The 17,708-nt window shown below is 42.2% G+C and overlaps 1 protein-coding gene across 1 annotated transcript in view; it reads left to right on the forward strand.

The window, feature by feature from the left end:
- Window positions 1–17,708, forward strand: part of LOC142143264 (calpain-8-like) — a 53,680-nt gene that overhangs the window by 14,872 nt on the left and 21,100 nt on the right. The window contains exons 5-12 of the mRNA XM_075200977.1: window positions 600–765; window positions 1,978–2,061; window positions 2,154–2,239; window positions 4,679–4,753; window positions 11,971–12,128; window positions 12,667–12,839; window positions 15,390–15,401; window positions 15,878–15,958. Of these exons, the coding sequence (XP_075057078.1) occupies window positions 600–765; window positions 1,978–2,061; window positions 2,154–2,239; window positions 4,679–4,753; window positions 11,971–12,128; window positions 12,667–12,839; window positions 15,390–15,401; window positions 15,878–15,958 (835 nt within the window). The remainder of the gene's footprint in view (window positions 1–599; window positions 766–1,977; window positions 2,062–2,153; window positions 2,240–4,678; window positions 4,754–11,970; window positions 12,129–12,666; window positions 12,840–15,389; window positions 15,402–15,877; window positions 15,959–17,708) is intronic.

Genomic DNA, 17,708 nt, shown 5'->3' on the forward strand with positions numbered 1-17,708 from the left:
CTCCCGATTCCTGGCCACTTCATTAGTTGAGTGTTGGGGCGGGGTTTAGGACACGATTCATGCGTCATCGTGGTCCCACCCCCTGTTGTAATAGGTTAGAAATTATGATGGCCGTTTAGAGGGCGGGGCAAGTATGAGCTAACTCAGTACTGCATTCTGGAGGAAATCTGTTTGATGATATAAAGACATGAATAAAATAGGAAGCCAGAAAGATGGGTATAACTACTGGATCAGCTGCTGGGCCCTGTGCACACCTGACAACGTTTAGAATTATGAAAGTCAGACAAAATAAGCCCCGCCCCTGCTCTGCCCAAACCCTGCCTACAAATAGGGAGATTTCATTAGAACTCCACCCACTTTCCTGTTAAGCTCTGCCTCTTTTGTAGCCTGCAATTCAGAATATCTCACCAAAATCTGGATCATTGGGGGGTATGCCTTTGTAGTTGCCACCTGTGCTGCTACAGACCCTACTCCCCTCTGCCATCTCCACTGAGCTCTGACCTCCCTGGAAAGCTCTGGGTCTCCATCAAATGTTTTGCTGCAGGGCCCACATAGTTTAGTGACACCCCCCTAACTCTAGAATATGTATTTCTTCGTAGGCTCAATGGGTCCTATGAAGCACTGCAGGGAGGTGAACCGATGGAGGCGCTAGAAGACTTCACTGGCGGCGTGGGCGAATGGTATCTTTGTAAAAAAGCTCCCAAGGATTTGTTCCAGATAATCCAAAAAGCACTGAAAGCGAAGTCCTTGATCGCCTGTGGCACAGTAAGTCACCTAATGTTTTCATTTCACTGTACTTATGTAAGGTATGTCTAAAAATAATTACAATGAAATAAAGGATGACAATTTCTTCCACGTCAAATGCATTTAATGGACATAAGGCTTACTTTAGAGACACAATAGCCTCAATTTTTGTCAGCTTTTGCATAATCTTTTTCTAACGGAGTTATATTAAATTGAATTTATTTACACTACATTCTGGGCCTTATTCATTAACAGACACAAAAAACAAACCTAATATGTGTTTTGCACAAAGATACAGTGGGCCTGATTCATTAAGGAAAGGAAAGCAAAAAAAAATTGGCAAAACCATGTTGCATTGAAGGGGGAGGTAAATTTAAAATGTGGGGACAGTTTTATAGTTGGGGTAGGGCATGTCCTAGATCAACTTTATATTTCAGTGTAAAAATAAAGCTATCAAGTATTTGTGTGCTACATGAAAAAACAGCCAGTATTTAATTTACGTGCAAAATAAAAAACTCATTTGCACCCCTTGCATTGTAACATGGTTTGTCCAGGAGAAAACTTACTCCTATTCTTGCCTTACTTTCCTTAATGAATCTGGACCATTGTGTATACTTACAGTGTTGCATGTTATAGTAAGAAAAGAGCAAGTTATTGCATGAATGTTTTTTTTCTGCGTATGTCCGTGGCGCAAATGTGTTCAACATGAGGTCCAAAATATATAACCTATATATATATATATATATATATATATATATATATATATGTATGTACACGTAGGCAAACCTAGGGGGGGGGGTTCCTAGTGCCTGGAAACCCCCTCTAAGCCTGGGGCACTGTATAATTGAGGTGCTTGGAGCCTGCTCCCGCTTCACACAGCTCTGCTTGAAAAGGGAGAGCTGTGTGCACCTAGCAGTAGTCCACGCAACATTGCCCATGTATATTATAGGGACAGGAAGAGTTGGAGAGCAGCCAAGCACTGGCTAAAATTATAGCCACGACCCCATGCATGCTGGTCACACCCACTGGTGGCGTGCTGTGGAAACCCCCCTCTACAAATTCTGCGTTTGCCCCTGGTACTATTAAACTAGTGAAATATGTTGATTATCTCTGTTTAAGGACAAGCCACTCCGTACACAAAGATATTCGTTGCCATTCCCCCTCATACTGCTGGAGTTACGGATAACACATGACGTTTGATTTTAATAATTAAAACATTCTTATTTACCACAGAAATCTGATGTGGCTGTAGGGGAAATAATCATGAAGAACAATGTGGTTAAGAACCATGGTTATTCACTGACGGGAGCAGAAGAGGTAAATAATGCATAAGACACGACTCAGTAATCACCGAACCTGTCTGACTGGAGAAAATGTAAATAAACAGCAGACTGTCTGGTTTGTGATAGGTCACCTATCGTGGGGGTACCGTCCAGCTTGTCAGAGTGAGGAATCCGTGGGGCTATAAAGAGTGGAACGGAGCCTGGAGTGATAAGTATGTCCTAAATATGGCAGCCTGGAGGGCTGGAAAGTTTGGTTTGGGAGACAAACAAAAAAGCAAATGGCCCAGGTTCTCTTCTACTAGAACACTGCAATGGAAAGATTTGTGTGGAGAAAAGTGTATAGGAGAAGTTTGTCTAGAAAGGAAAACAGTTGATTGATCTATGATTATATAACATACAATGTTATCACTTGTGATAAAAATTATCCTCTATCAATAGATACAATCAAAATACATTAAACATGTTTTCTTTACCATTGTTAAGAGCAAAGATATAAAATATTATAATTCATATATCAATATAAAACCATGTATACAGTTTATATACCAATGGTAATTTCACAATAGTTATTATATCGATGCAACAATTAATTCATATCTATATCACCACTAGTGACCCAGAAAATGTTCATATAAACTAATTCTGTGGGCTCTCAATCTCTGGCATTAATGACTGTCAAAGTGAGGTTCTTTAAAAAGCCAGTGTCTCGAATATATAGATTGGTGTAGAAATAATGTCACAATACCTGTTTGGGAAGAAATAGTCTAATCATTAGAGATGCTCAGGCTCGGTTCCTGGAGAACCGAACACACCCGAACTTAGGGGATCCGAGTACCAAGTCGGCTCGGTACTTAGCGCTCCCTCGGAATCGAAAACGAGGCAAAACTTCATCATGACTTCGTCGGATCTCGGATCTCGCGAGTTTTGAATTCCTTTTTAACATTCAACATAGCGAGGGGTGGGAGGGAGGGCGGACCCCCATTTTTCTTTTCTGCCACTGCTGTGTGCCAATGTGTCCTAGATGTGCTAGGAACTGCCGTGTGTTTGTGTCATTGCTCTGTCGCTTACCATCCAGCCAGGTCACTGCAGTTTTTGTCCGAAAGTGTATGAAAATAATATTGTGACTTGTGAGGTGGTCAAAATTGACTGCAAATGACTTGAAATTGGTGTTATTGAGGTTAATAATGATGTAGGAACAAAAAAAAGAGCAAAATTATGTGATTTTATCATATTTTAGGATTTTTTTCTAAAAAATCCAAAACCAAAACCCACCAGGGTGGTTTTGCCAAACCCAAAACATGGAGCTAATCCAGATCCAAAACCAAAACCAGTTCACGGGGGTCAGTGAGCATCTCTACTAATCATATACAGAACCAATTGAACCATTCAATGCCATTATGAACCACCGGCTCGCTAAGGACCTTACTTAATTGAATAGTGGAATCTGGAGCTTATAACAAACAATACAACAAACCGCATGCTCCCTCACCTTATGGAACCCAATATCCACTGGGATCTGATCTAGTGCAGAAGTTGTTTTGCACGGCAAGGACTGTCCCTGAATATGCCCCCTTTCTATCTTTTTACCACATCCCAAAAATTTAATTCTGCAAAATTAAGTGCACCCTTGTACTTCTTCAATTCTTCAGAGACAACATATTCACTATCCCCAATGACTCTCCTCTACCTGTGCCAACTTCCCTTCTGCAAATGGGGCCATTTGGTTCCAAAAACCTACGCGCCTTGGCGGAAATCTAGGCACCTTTGCAGAAATTGAAATAATATGTCATGTGTTATGTTCCCCTCCATCATCACACTGCTCCATACCATCATCACACTGCTCCCCTCTTTCACCAGACTGTGCCCCTTAATCACACTGTTTCCCTTTCATCAGTCTATTCTTTGACCCTATGACCATCTTTTCTTCTATCTTCTTTTCTTCTGTCTTCTTTTCTTCTTGCTCCTCTCTTCAACCAGCACTGTTAAGATTATACAGATAACTAAAATTATTTCTTAAATAACATATATGGAATAGGATTAGAGAGTTAGAAGGCTTATAATATAAATAAACTGACTGTATAATGTAAGCAAATCCCACTTGATATCCAGGAATTTTGAGCTCCACGTACACCTGAGAGTGTGGTGATAATACTTGTTTAGTAGTAACAATTCATTATCTCCTTGGTGCACTACAGCATGCCCAGGCTGCAATTAATTGTGTTTGGGCATGTTGGCACTTGTAGTACTGCAAGCACCAGCATACCCATCGCTACCATGGCATGTTGGCACTTGGAAAACCACAGTGGTTAGTACGTACCAAAAGAGGTCCAAGGAGTGAAGTCTAGTCTGTCTGCTCCACTCCCACAGATAAGCTACTGTGGGACAAATTGCTGAAAAAGGTAATACTGGCTGGGTCAGAGCTCTTTTGGTGGCTTGAAAGGGACATATACAATATTAGGCAAGTGGTTTTAAAGTTGTAACAAGTTTCATGTTAAACATGTTTTACTGAAATTAAGAAATGTCACGTCCCCAGATAAGATGGGAGTATAAATAAGTAGAATGTTATTATTATTATTATTATTTTTTCCAAGGAATCCTTTTATAGGACTATAAATTCATAAATGTATTTTCCCTTCCTCTTGTACTTATAGTGCCCCAGAATGGAATGAAGTTGACCGTAGAGTGAAAGCTGAACTCTGTAACCAATGTGATGATGGTGAAGCTTGGTGAGTAAACATTGTTGATTGCCTCAACTCTCTGGCCCAATCTGGGATTTAGGTTGGTACCATAAACACTTAGCAGGGGCTCCAGGGCACTAGTCTGTGAATAAGGAGGAAAGATGAGGTCAATAGGATGAAACCAAATCTCAATGAGTAATGACATTTGGTCAGGGTGGAACTCAGTAAAAAAAAAAAAAAAATCATGCTATGATTTTTTATTTATTATGGGTTTTTTTTATATGAATTTCTTTTTTTTCAGACTAATATTTATTATTACCACCTATTTATTGTTGAGGTATTCCTTCTTCTAAGAGAACTAGCTGGAAGTCTGAACAGGAATAGCCGATTGCTAAAGGGTGGACTGTTGTCAGTCAGCCTATTGAAATGTCTGTAATCCCTCATCATGTATGCAAAAAAATTGGGATATGTATAAATTGGTTATACAATCTCCTAATGTATGTGATTAAAGACATATTTTTTTATCAAACATTTGACAAAAGTGTATTTATGATTAAGAATTATTGTTAGAAGGTTCTGTAGTATCTATGCATTACTGTCTTTTTAATATGATATGGGGACTGTATTATTTTATTAATTGTATGGTTTTGACTTCAAGAAATGCTGGAATAAATAATTATGTTTTTGTTGCGCCACAAACTGGAAGTGACCTAATGAAAATGCGTTTTATGCTTAAAATACTGCTTGATGTAAGATGTTTCTAACCAGTTGGTTTCTCTATCGACTGCACCAGCTCTGCCAGTGATAGCTTGCACATTTTACTGTGATTAATATCATCGTCATCTATTTATATAGCACCACTGATTCTGCAGCGCTGTACAGAGCACCCACTCACATCAGTCCCTGCCCCATTGGAGCCTACAGTCTAAATTCCCTAACATACACACACACAGACAGACACACAGATTAGGGTCAATTTATTAGTAGCCAATTAGCCTACCAGTATGTTTTTGGAGTGTCGGAGGAAACCGGAGCACCAGGAGGAAACCCACACAAACACGGGGAGAACATACCAACTCCTCACAGATAAGACCATGGTCGGGGATTGAACTCATGACCCCAGTGCTGTGAGGCAGAAGTGCTGACCACTAGGCTACATATCAGATTTAGAACAGGTATATTTATTATTATTTATTTAGTCATCTCTTAGTTAAATACTTGTTTGATGTTTTTGATTATTGCTTAATGTAATTTTTTTAAATCTGCTGGACACTGAGATACCATTCCCTTTAACATGATAAAACTAAACAGAATTGGCAGAGAAACATGTCAGAAATTAAGGTTCACAGCAGACACAGGATATTAAAATCTGGAAGCTGTAATTACAAGGCATCATTCATACGCTCTGCATTTTAAACAGTGACTACTTGTGAATATGCTAAGAAAGTGCTCATGTTCACAGTGCTGGCAGCTCCCAATTTGCTGGGGTAGCAATCAGAAACACACCGCGTCTGGCCAAGATGCTTAATCCTGAAAGGACTGGTAGTGAGGTATAAGCTGAAGTCAAAGGATTAGAGAAGGTAGAATAGTGATGGATGAAGCCGAGGTCGAAGAAATGGAGAAGGTAGAATAGTGATGGACGAAGCCAAGTCAAGGGGTTGGAGAAGGTAGATTAGTGATGAACAAAGCCAAAGTAAAGGAATTGGAGAAGGTAAAATAGTGATGGATGAAGCCAAAGTAAAGAGATTGGAGAAGGTAGAATAGTGATGGACGAAGCTAAAGTCAAGGTATTGGAGAAGGTAGAATAGTGATGGACAAAGGCAAAGTCAAGGGATTGGAGAAGGTAGAATAGTGATGGACAAAGGCAAAGTCAAGGGATTGGAGAAGGTAGAATAGTGATGAACGAAGCTAAAATTAAGGTATTGGAGAAGGTAGAATAGTGATGAACAAAGCCAAAGTCAAGGGATTGCAGAAGGTAGAATAGTGATGGACGAAGTCAAAGTCAAGGAATTAGAGAAGGTAGAATAGTGATGGACGAAGCCAAGTCAAGGGGTTGGAGAAGGTAGATTAGTGATGAACAAAGCCAAAGTAAAGGAATTGGAGAAGGTAAAATAGTGATGGATGAAGCCAAAGTAAAGAGATTGGAGAAGGTAGAATAGTGATGGACGAAGCTAAAGTCAAGGTATTGGAGAAGGTAGAATAGTGATGAACAAAGCCAAAGTCAAGGGATTGCAGAAGGTAGAATAGTGATGGACGAAGCCAAAGTCAAGGAATTAGAGAAGGTAAAATAGTGATGGATGAAGCCAAAGTTAAGAGATTGGAGAAGGTAGAATAGTGATGTATGAAGTCAAAGTTAAGAGATTGGAGAAGGTAGAATAGTGATGGACGAAGCTAAAGTCAAGGCATTGGAGAAGGTAGAATAGTGATGGACAAAGGCAAAGTCAAGGTATTGGAGAAGGTAGAATAGTGATGGACAAAGGCAAAGTCAAGGGATTGGAGAAGGTAGAATAGTGATGGACGAAGCTAAAGTCAAGGTATTGGAGAAGGTAGAATAGTGATGAACAAAGCCAAAGTCAAGGGATTGCAGAAGGTAGAATAGTGATGGACGAAGCCGAGGTCGAAGGAATGGAGAAGGTAGAATAGTGATGGACGAAGCCAAGTCAAGGGATTGGAGAAGGTAGAATAGTGATGGACGAAGCCGAGGTCGAAGGAATGGAGAAGGTAGAATAGTGATGGACGAAGCCAAGTCAAGGGATTGGAGAAGGTAGATTAGTGATGAACAAAGCCAACGTCAAGGGATTGGAGAAGGTAGAATAGTGATGGACGAAGCCAAGGTCGAAGGAATGGAGAAGGTAGAATAGTGATGGACGAAGCCAAAGTCAAGGAATTAGAGAAGGTAAAATAGTGATGGATGAAGCCAAAGTTTAGAGATTGGAGAAGGTAGAATAGTGATGGATGAAGTCAAAGTTAAGAGATTGGAGAAGGTAGAATAGTGATGGACGAAGCTAAAGTCAAGGGATTGGAGAAGGTAGAATAGTGATGGACGAAGCCGAGGTCGAAGCATTGGAGAAGGTAGAATAGTGATGGATGAAGCCGATGTCGAAGGATTGGAGAAGGTAGCATCAAGAAGTACAGTCAAACAAACTTCAAAGCACAAGCAGAGAAATCCAAAACAAAACTTTGTTCCTGCAAAGGTTTGGTAGAACTGAGAAACTTAGAACATTTATCTCACCCATTTTAAGCCTTTATGATTGACTTGACATTTTCACTGAAGGGCTGATTGTTATTAAGGAAAGCTGTGCTGTAGACCAGGTGAGGAGACTAGTTAGATTACTGTTCTTCACAGAGTGCTAATTACAGGGATTGAGAGAAGGTGTTTGTAGCCGTCATTGTGAATAATTATCTGACATCCATCCCCTGGAGCTAGTGTTCAATCCTCATACTCTATTGAACTAAATTAATCTCAGGCTTGATCTATGTACTGGGAGCTTTGAGTGCTTAGTCCTATGTATATTGGGGTATGATCGCTTTGTGATGTGCTCTGTAATTATCATACTATATGATAAGAGCGTGAATTGTTTTGCTTTGCATTATGGCTAGCTCTGTAAGGATACATTATTAGTGATGTTGGCGTAAAGTTCGTGGCTCAGTGGTTTCCTCCATAAAACCATCAGAGTACTTAGCTATTATGAGGAAACACTGCCGATGGAAATGTGGGTATGAGTGTGCTGCTGTCAGGAAGATTGGTCACAGGAGTTAATGAAACATGAATAGCTGTTATATTTCTTAGTATAGTCCTTGAGCGGGAGTTTAGATGGACAATACTGATGCTCAGGCGCAGAGAAGTGCACTGAGCAGGTTCTTATAGTGGCTGGGTGATTGGTGATCCCCCCCCCTTCATGTGTTATCAGTATTGGAGGTTAGTGGTAACTCTTGAGAGAGGTGTTATGACATCTCTAGTCTGAGGCTTAGCCCAGCTGGGTTCTGATAAGGATTCTAATTGAGAAGGCAGCAATCAGTGGACTACTGAGTGTTGGAGGCAGACCAGTGAGGTCTAAGGCTTCTGGCACTGATAGAAAGAACATGCGTATGCAGGGAAGGTTCAAAGAAGATTGACTATATAACATTGTATGCCTGATTCCTTACCTCCTGGTCTGCTCCCATGGCCTCCTGGGTCCTCATTTCATCCTGGGCCCAGCCACCAACTGATTTGCTGGATGACTGCTGCTCTGAACTTCCTCCTTCAGATGATTATCTTCAATCTAGGCCATAGTCTGACCCCCTGGACCCTGTTAGTCTCTCTGGATCTTCATCTTCTGGTTTCCAATCCTGGAGCCTCTCCGGTACCATGCTCCCTCAAGCCCACTGCTCCTCTTCAGCTCTTTCTACTCCAGGCAACTGGTCAGGCCTATTCACCTGCTCCTGAATCCATCTACCCCAATGCCCTGCACCATCTGCCATGCTGTCCATTTATTCTATTGCTTCCAACCTCTCTGACTCTGACCCTTTCAGTTCCGCTTAATTCGGTAACCTCCATGCTGCCCTAACTCTCGCTGACTCCACTACTTTTACCTTCCTCCTTTACACCAGATCTCCCACCTCTGGCCTCTGTTAACAACCTGAAACCATCATTACTCCTCTGGACCTCAACCAACTGATTACGACCGCCTCTCTTCTGCACCGGACCTCCGGTACCATTAACCCTTCTGTTGGCTCCACTGTCCACTAACATCCACCCTGTCCAGGATCTTCTCCCAATGACCTCCAGTCTAATCCTACCACTGTTTACTTGCAGCATTGCCCTCACCTCAGGACCTTACTATCACGAATCAGTCCTCTGGACCTCCTTTTGGACTGCTTAATCTTCTAGACCTCCACTGGACTGCACACTCCTATGGAAATCCTTTGAACGATATACTCCATTGGATCATTTATTTTACTCTGCTGTCCCTTAGTTCTAATTCCTCTATTTGCCTCTGTATTACATGCACTTTCATTGCATTCTTTGTCAATTATTTTCTTTGCCTCTATTACCATCCTTATCTTTGTTTTCTCCATTAGTTTCCTATCATTGATCCACCATAGTCATTACTATCTGCAGTACCATTTGTATATTTACAATTGCTTTTTGCCTCTGTGTCTCCACCACTGCCTTTGATTCCATTTGCTTTCATTGTTTCATTACCATTGCTTTCATTTCACTTATTGGCCATTGTGTTATTGCCACTGTTGATACTGCCCTACATCTTCTCTACCTAGATGCCACCATTCCCACTAACTCTCCCTTCTCTTATTTATCATCTGCCCCCCTCTATGCTTGTCTGTGCTATGGCCCTTTACCCTACTGTATTCCTATAGGCACTTGCTCTTCCCTCCTGCCCCTAATCTTCTATCCTTCCTTGCGCTCCTGGCTCCTTTCCTCAGTTTTTCATCCTTCCATTCTCGATCCCTTTACTTCCCCCCCTCTGTTTTCTCTCTTTTCTCCTCACTCCCTTCCTCTCTGTCCTTAACCTTTCCATTTTGCCACCCTGCTGAGCCCCCTATTTTAATCCCCTCTCCCCACCTTACACCTTTCCTCTCCTCCATCCCACAGCACCTAGAAACCTCGCTCCTATCCCAGGCTCCTGCACTATCTCTAGTGACTCCACTAAAATGGTGTCCTTCTCTTTCCCTGATGCACCTTCCAATTAATACCCCCCAATCTGCCTAACACGTTCTCCACATCATTCACCTTTTCCACCCTGTTCAACTTTGCATTATGGTCATCTACAACCGAGCTGGCCCTGTTTCCCAACTCCTAGATAACTTCACTGCTTGACCCCCCACTTTCTCTCCTCTGGTTTCCTCTCCCTCATCGTGGGTGACATCAACATCCCGATTGACATACCCACTGACCCCACAGCCAATCTTCCCTCCTTTTTATCATCTCTTGGTCTCTCTCCCTGACACTCATTGTGATCTCATAAATTTTTCCGACCTCCAGTACCATCTATAAGCCAATGACGGCCAGATCTACCTCTTCCCCTCTCTTCTTTACTGCGTCTCGAGCTGGCTTTCTGCTATCTCTTCTTGGATGTCTCATAGCTTCCTTAACTTAAAATATCTAGAACTGAACTCATTGTGTTCCCACCCTCCCGAGTTCCCTCACATCCCCACATCTATCTATCCATCAACAACATTACACTTTCATCTGCTCTGCAAGTTTGCTGCCTAGGATTTATCTGTGACTGCTCCCTCACTTTCACTCCCCACATTCAATCCTTCTCATAATCATGCTGCTTCCACCTTGAAAACATTTCCAGAATTAAATCCTTCCTCACCCTGGAGGCAATGAAGAACCTCATCCTCATGCTTGTTTTGTCTAAACTACGGCACCAACATCTCTTCATTTCGCTTCTCCCCACTCCAGATCATCCTCAACACTGAAGTCTATTTTAAACTCCTTACCCTCACCTATAAAGCCCTCATCCAATTATCTCCCCCCTACATCTTGGTATCCAAGTCCTTCGACAAACAGTCAATTAGAGGAGCAGGTTGCTTACCTGGTGGGAGCCCATCTACTTCTCCTCCAGGACCAGTGTTTTGTTTCCACCACAGATACCTGGGTCAGGAATACATCACAGATCTCTTGAAGTCCCCACCAATACAGTTTTTCACTACTGGACATCCTGAAGACAAAACAAGACATTTTGCTGAACAGGACACCATTCAGTGCTTGATCTCCTCAAGTTTAGTCATTCCAGATTCAGAAGAGGAATGCATGTTCCTGAAAATGTGATGGCTCATTTTACCAAATCTGTGAGTGATTCCTAATTTTTTTGTGTCCAAAGATGCCTGTTTTGGATGGAAGTTGCTGCACAACTTCTGAGCATACCCTCTCGTAGGGGCAGCTTCTGACTGTCCCCAGTATCACTGTCCCCTATAAGAATGAACCTTGTTTTCTCTTTCTCGTTCGGTTCCTCCTTTATTCTGTCCTTTGGGGGCATTGTTAGAAAAATTACTGAATAACCCAGCAGGCAACGAGGGTATAGAGGGGGAGGATGAAGACTTTAAGAGCAAAATGTAAAGTGCCCAAAATCCAGCCGAGTTATTTTATTATTTTACATAATTATTTGGCCACCCAGGCAGCATTCTATCAGCTCCCGTTAGAGGAATTTGTGAAGATGAGAATTGCTTATAAATTTGTTAAGCAAGACAAATACCGCCATATATTAACTTGTAGTTCTACAACTATGTCTTAATTCATTTTTGTTTCCTATCGGCAGGTTTCCATTTTCTTCCTTCTTAGTGGAGTTTTATAAAATGCAGATATGTCACCTCAACCTGGACTATGCGTGTTCTGCTGACAAACATAATTGGTGTCTAACAGAGTTTAAGGGGAAGTGGACGGCTGGCTCCACTGCCGGAGGGTGCAAGGAGTTCCGTAAGAGGAATTTGTTTTGTTTTTTATCATGAATAATCTTTCATTTACTGGCTTGTGAATGCCCTACTGCATTTTTTTTCTAAATACATTGCTTTATTTTTCTATCTCGCTTCTGTTTGTTTCAACCATGTCTTTAGATCAACAGACAAAATTATTTATTACCCTTGCCCTTGGACATGACTAGAGCTGGTGGAAAGTGTTGGGCACCAACCTTAAGGGTTGAGCAAGGCAGCATCAGTTCTGTGACGCTCCTGGCTACAGCTCCTCCGTGATAGGCTGAGAGAGTGGTGTTGTCACTGTGATGTCACTGTGCATCACCACATTCCCAGCCTATCAGTGACGTGAAGGAGCGGCAGTTTCACAGGTTGGAAGTGAACAGGGTGCTCTCAAATTATTTCAAATATATAAACGCCCATTCCTTTCCCTTTGTCTGTGAATGAGAGAGGAGATTTGTTTAATTTAATGTAATACCGCGGTGCAGGCGCGCTGGGGAAAATAAAAATGAAATGAAAATTCTAAAACCTAATTTCTTTCCTAGCAACGTATTGGACTAACCCTCAGTTCCAGGTCACCCTGAAGCCCCCCGATAATGACCGCAGAGGAGGCAAAGATGCATTATGTACAATCATTGTGTGCTTGATGCAGAAGGAACGCAGGAAAAGGAGAGCCTATGGAGAGGATTTGTTTAACATTGGTTACGATATATATAAGGTTAGTGTCATTTTCAGTAGATTTTTTTCATACAAGTAAAGAATTATCGACCAATAAACTTGTACTATCCAAGCTCTCGGTTCCATTTGTATAATGTTTACTATCTGCAGTATATAACCCTCTTCTGAGAGGCACATTGAGCAAGCCCAGATTGGCCGTACGGGCAACCCTGACTATTGTCGGAAGACCCACCTTCATCACAAGTGACCAATTAGTGCTTAAAAAAGGAGACAATGTAATTACATATTAAACCCGTATTAATATCCATCAGAATTATATTTACAAGAATAAATTGAAGTAGTCAACAGTGGTCATGTGCGCTTCGCACTTGGCTCCCACTAATTATTTTTATTATTATCGTAAATTTGCCACAGAGCTCTGCAGTGCCTTACAGTAAGATAAACAGAGACGTAGATAAAACAGGGACATACAAGACAGATGAAATAAATACAGATATGAAAACAAAGGGTATGAAGGACCCTGCTCATTAGAGAGATAACAATCTAAGTGGAAGAGGGCACAGCTGCAACTAGAGGAGTGAGTGTGGCGATCAAGACAGCTATCGGAGATCGAGACAGCTATGAGGGTGCATCAGTGTGAGCAGTAGTATCGGGGATACAGTAAGCTCTAAATTAGGTTTTCTGAGAGGGTCTAAAGATTTGAAGGCTGTGGGAAAGTCTGATTGAGCGTGGTAGGGAATTCCATAAGTGGGGAGCAGCACGGGAGAAGTCTTGTAGGCGGGAGTGAGAGGTGGTTACCAGAGACGAGACAAGGCGCAGGTCAGAGGTAGATCTAAGAGGGCGGGAGGGAGAGTATTTTGATATGAGATTTGAGATGTATGCAGGGGTGGTGTTGTTGAGGGCTTTGTAGGTAAGGGTGAGTAATGTGAATTGGATTCTGGAGGACACAGGATGCCAGTGTAGGGATTTGCAAAGTGGTGCAGCAGATGTTGAGCGGTGAGAGAGGAAAATCAGTCTTGCAGCAGCATTTAGGATGGATTGAAGTGTGGATATATGGGTGTTGGACATGTCAGATAGCAGGAGGTTGCAGTAGTCAAGACAGGAGATGATGAGAGAATGGATTAGAGATTTGGTATTATGTTGACTAAGATAAGGGTGTATTCTGGAAATGTTTTTAAGGTGGAGTTGACCGGACTGGGAGAGAGTCTGGATGTGAGGAATAAAGCAAAGGGTTGAGTCAAGTGTGACATCAAGGCAGTGGGCTTGGGAGACTGAGGAGATTGTGATGTGATGCTATTGAAAGTGAGAGAGATTTGAGAGGAGGTGGTGACTCTAGCAGGAGGGAAGATGATAAGCTCTGCTTTGGACATGTTAAGCTTTAGGTAGCATTGAGACATCCATGTAAAGATATCAGAAAAACAGTTGGCTACAAGAGATTGTACAGAAGGGGAGAGGTCAGGGGAAAGACATAGATTTTGGTGTTATCAGCGTAGACGTGGTTCTGGAGGCTGAATGAGCAAATTAATGCCCCAAGAGAAGAGGTGTACAATGAAAAAAGTAGAGGGCCAAGAACAGAGTCTTGTGAGACCCCATCAGATAGTGGGAGTGGAGGGGAGGATGTGTTAGAGGTAGAAACACTAAAGGAGCTGTTTGATAGGTAGGAAGTGAACCAGGAAAGAACTGTGTCACGAAGGCCAATGGAGTGAAGGGTGTGTAGGAGAAGAGGTGAACAATAGTGTCAAAAGCAGCAGAGAGGTCCAGGAGCATTAGTATGGAGAAATGACTCTAAGGGCTAGATTTACTAAGCTGCGGGTTTGAAAAAGTGGGGATGTTGCCTATAGCAACCAATCAGATTCAAGCTTTCATTTATTTAGTACTTTCTACAAAATGACAGCTAGAATCTGATTGGTTGCTATAGGCAACATCCCCACTTTTTCAAACCCGCAGCTTAGTAAATCTAGCCCTTAGACTTTAAGGTAAACAGATCATTGATAACTTTTGTGAGAGCAATTTCAGTGGAATGTTGGGGGCAGAAGCTTGATGGCAGAGAGTCAAGAATTGATTGAGAGGAGAAAAAAAGTGAGACAGGCGTTTGTGGTGGGCATGCAGTGTAGAAAAGTGAGCAGAGAAGTTCGGGGGGAATAGGGTCAAGGGGACAGATTGCAGGGTGAGATGATGAGATGAGTGCAGAGACTTCGAATTCAGTTATGGAGAGAATTAATTAAGGGTGGATTGGGGAGTGTAGGTGAAGGTGGGTAGAGTGGGTGGAGTGTGTGGAATTTGGCATGAGGAAATATTTTGTTGAAGGATGTTGATTTTGTCTTTGAAGTAGGTGGCAAAATTATGGGCTGTAAGGGAGGAAGGAGAAAGAGGTGCAGATGAAATGAGTTGAAGGTGACAAAGAGGCGAGATGGGTTAGAAGACTGGGAGGATATTAGAGATTTGAAGAATGTTTGTCAATTGAGAGGGCAGTGCTATAAGATGGAAGGCTATTCACATCTTTATTTAAATATATGTGGAATGTAATATTTATTTTGAGGCTGACCTCATATATTCTAATATTTGCAATTTCTTTTTATTTCTCTTGCAGATGCCCAAAGAGGTATGATGTTCCTGGTGTCCTCTAGACTCCTGTAGATACTGGACTTTCTTTGTCTCTCGTTCTTTCCTTTTCTGTATGTATGAGCAGATGGAGCACGATTGTTTTAAAGGAATTGTAGAGTTACTTGGACTATTCTGGCACCTCCACCATCTTTTATGGGTTGTCAGATCATGACCTTAGTCCTAGACCATTGTGGCTGACCTGTATATAATTATTTGTAATTGCTCTTTGGAACAGTTTTTTCACTTAGGGTATATGAACTAAGCATCAAAAGGTGAATATTATTTTTATTGTACCACAATAAATTGCTCTATGGAAAACTATGAAATGTTGTGAGGGCATTTCACGTTTGACTTTCAGTTTTACGCACAGTTTAACTCAACTGTCTGGGGAAAAGTCTCTCAGTGTAGAGGCAATGGAGCTGATATCCAGTTTGTATAGCGTATTTTGCGTGAAATCCCTCTGCTCATGAGCAGAAAGTGGGAGAACGCATAAGCTCCTGTGCAGAACTGCGGGATTCTGGCACTTATGTCCGTTTGCAGTTGGAGAGGAAGCAGGTGCGGGCTGGCAAGATGCAGTCCGGGGGGCGTGCAGGCGGGCGCGTCACATGACACGTGATGCGGCCGCGTCACGTGTCATGTGACACGCCCGCCTGTGCGCTGAGGCGGGCGCGTCACATGACATTATTACCAGCGGCCGTCATGTGATGCGCCCGCCGGTAATAATTAGGTTATAGTGCAGCCGGGGGTGGGGAGGGGGAGCTGGGCGGCCGGCCCTAACAATGGATAAACTGATCGGCCCGGGGGACCGATGCCCCCCTGCCCCCCTGGCCAGCCCGCCCCCGAGAGGAAGGAAAGGGCATGCAAACAACAGCAGAGTACACTAAAGGCATGTTCACACAAATGGGGCTCATACAGACCTGCAGAAGCATGCATATATGGCTGTTTGAATTTCCAGATATATTTTACTACTCGTTGAGCTATCCTGTACAGATATGGCAATATAAACTCCCCAACACAACCACTGAATGTGAGCATATTAAACATGAATATATTTATGCAATCATCAGTCTTGTCTTGAATAAAAGACATGTTTACTCTCTATGTCCTTCCAAAATGCAGTGCCAATCCCCCCCCCCCCCCGACACACACACACACACGCACACCAGTATAGTGGGGATTCCTCTCCTGGGACCCTGGAGGTCATCTACAAAGCTGGCCATGATGTGCAGATCTGGTCTAAGTGGTGTATACTGTTGGGTCTACGCTCAACGGCATTATCTTGCTGCATCATTTTGATAACATAGGTAGTGTAATGAAAGTCACCCTGCCAATAATTATAGATATAGGATATTCATATCTAATTATGTCAGTGAAATGATGGCAGAATGATACAGAAGGGCGTGGGTTTAGGACTACACACCACTGTCGGTAACTCTGCACACTTGGTCCTCTTTTGTAGTTTACCAATTTCTTTTAAACTTCCTTTGACACTAAAAAATTGGGTGTCAGAAGTGGGATTAGCACTGTATTTTGAAAGGACATGCCCAGAACTGGACTTATCCTTTCAAACAGAATATGAAATGATAGAGAATAGGTTCAAAAAACAATAGAGAATAGTGATAATTGCATCAGGCAACAGAACATGAGAATTAGCACTGTGTAGCTGGTCTTTATTGTAAACCTGGGACAAAATCAAATCAATCAAAAAATGTCCCAGGAAACCAGATTCTTTTAAATGTAACCATGCAAAACCACTAAACTATATCATTTACATCTATGTCAGACTATCTCCAATTTCCAAATGGGGAAGGATTTTTTTGAGGGAAATGAAGAGTGTGCTTTTACGGACAGCTACACAAACCTCCGTGAAGTGTCAAAGCGTTTCCAGCTTCCTGTCGGAAAATACTTAATTGTTCCAACAACCTACAATCCCAGTAAAGAAGCGGAATTTTTCCTCCGAATCTTCACAGACAAAAACGCAACAGCTCTGTAAGTAGAAGACTCACAGGTATTACAGTCAAACATTAGCTTTCATTGATCTCATATATGAGCTTCCACCAGGAAGTATGGACTAGAACTCTGTGTGTGTGTGTGGGGGGGGGGGGGGGGGGGTAAACTATGACCTCACCTTCTATGTGCTAAGACCAGTAGGAGCTATGCTGGAGCTAGCAATTCCCAAGCAAACCAACTTAGGTCTAGGACCATAGGAATATGTTCCACATATATCTACTGTAAAATTTTAAAGAGTTACATCTAACATACAGAACAACATATCACAGTAACTCAAACTCCGGGCAGAAAAAGT

This window comes from Mixophyes fleayi, chromosome 3 (genome assembly GCF_038048845.1).
Source record: "Mixophyes fleayi isolate aMixFle1 chromosome 3, aMixFle1.hap1, whole genome shotgun sequence".
Taxonomy (NCBI): Eukaryota; Metazoa; Chordata; class Amphibia; order Anura; family Limnodynastidae; genus Mixophyes; species Mixophyes fleayi.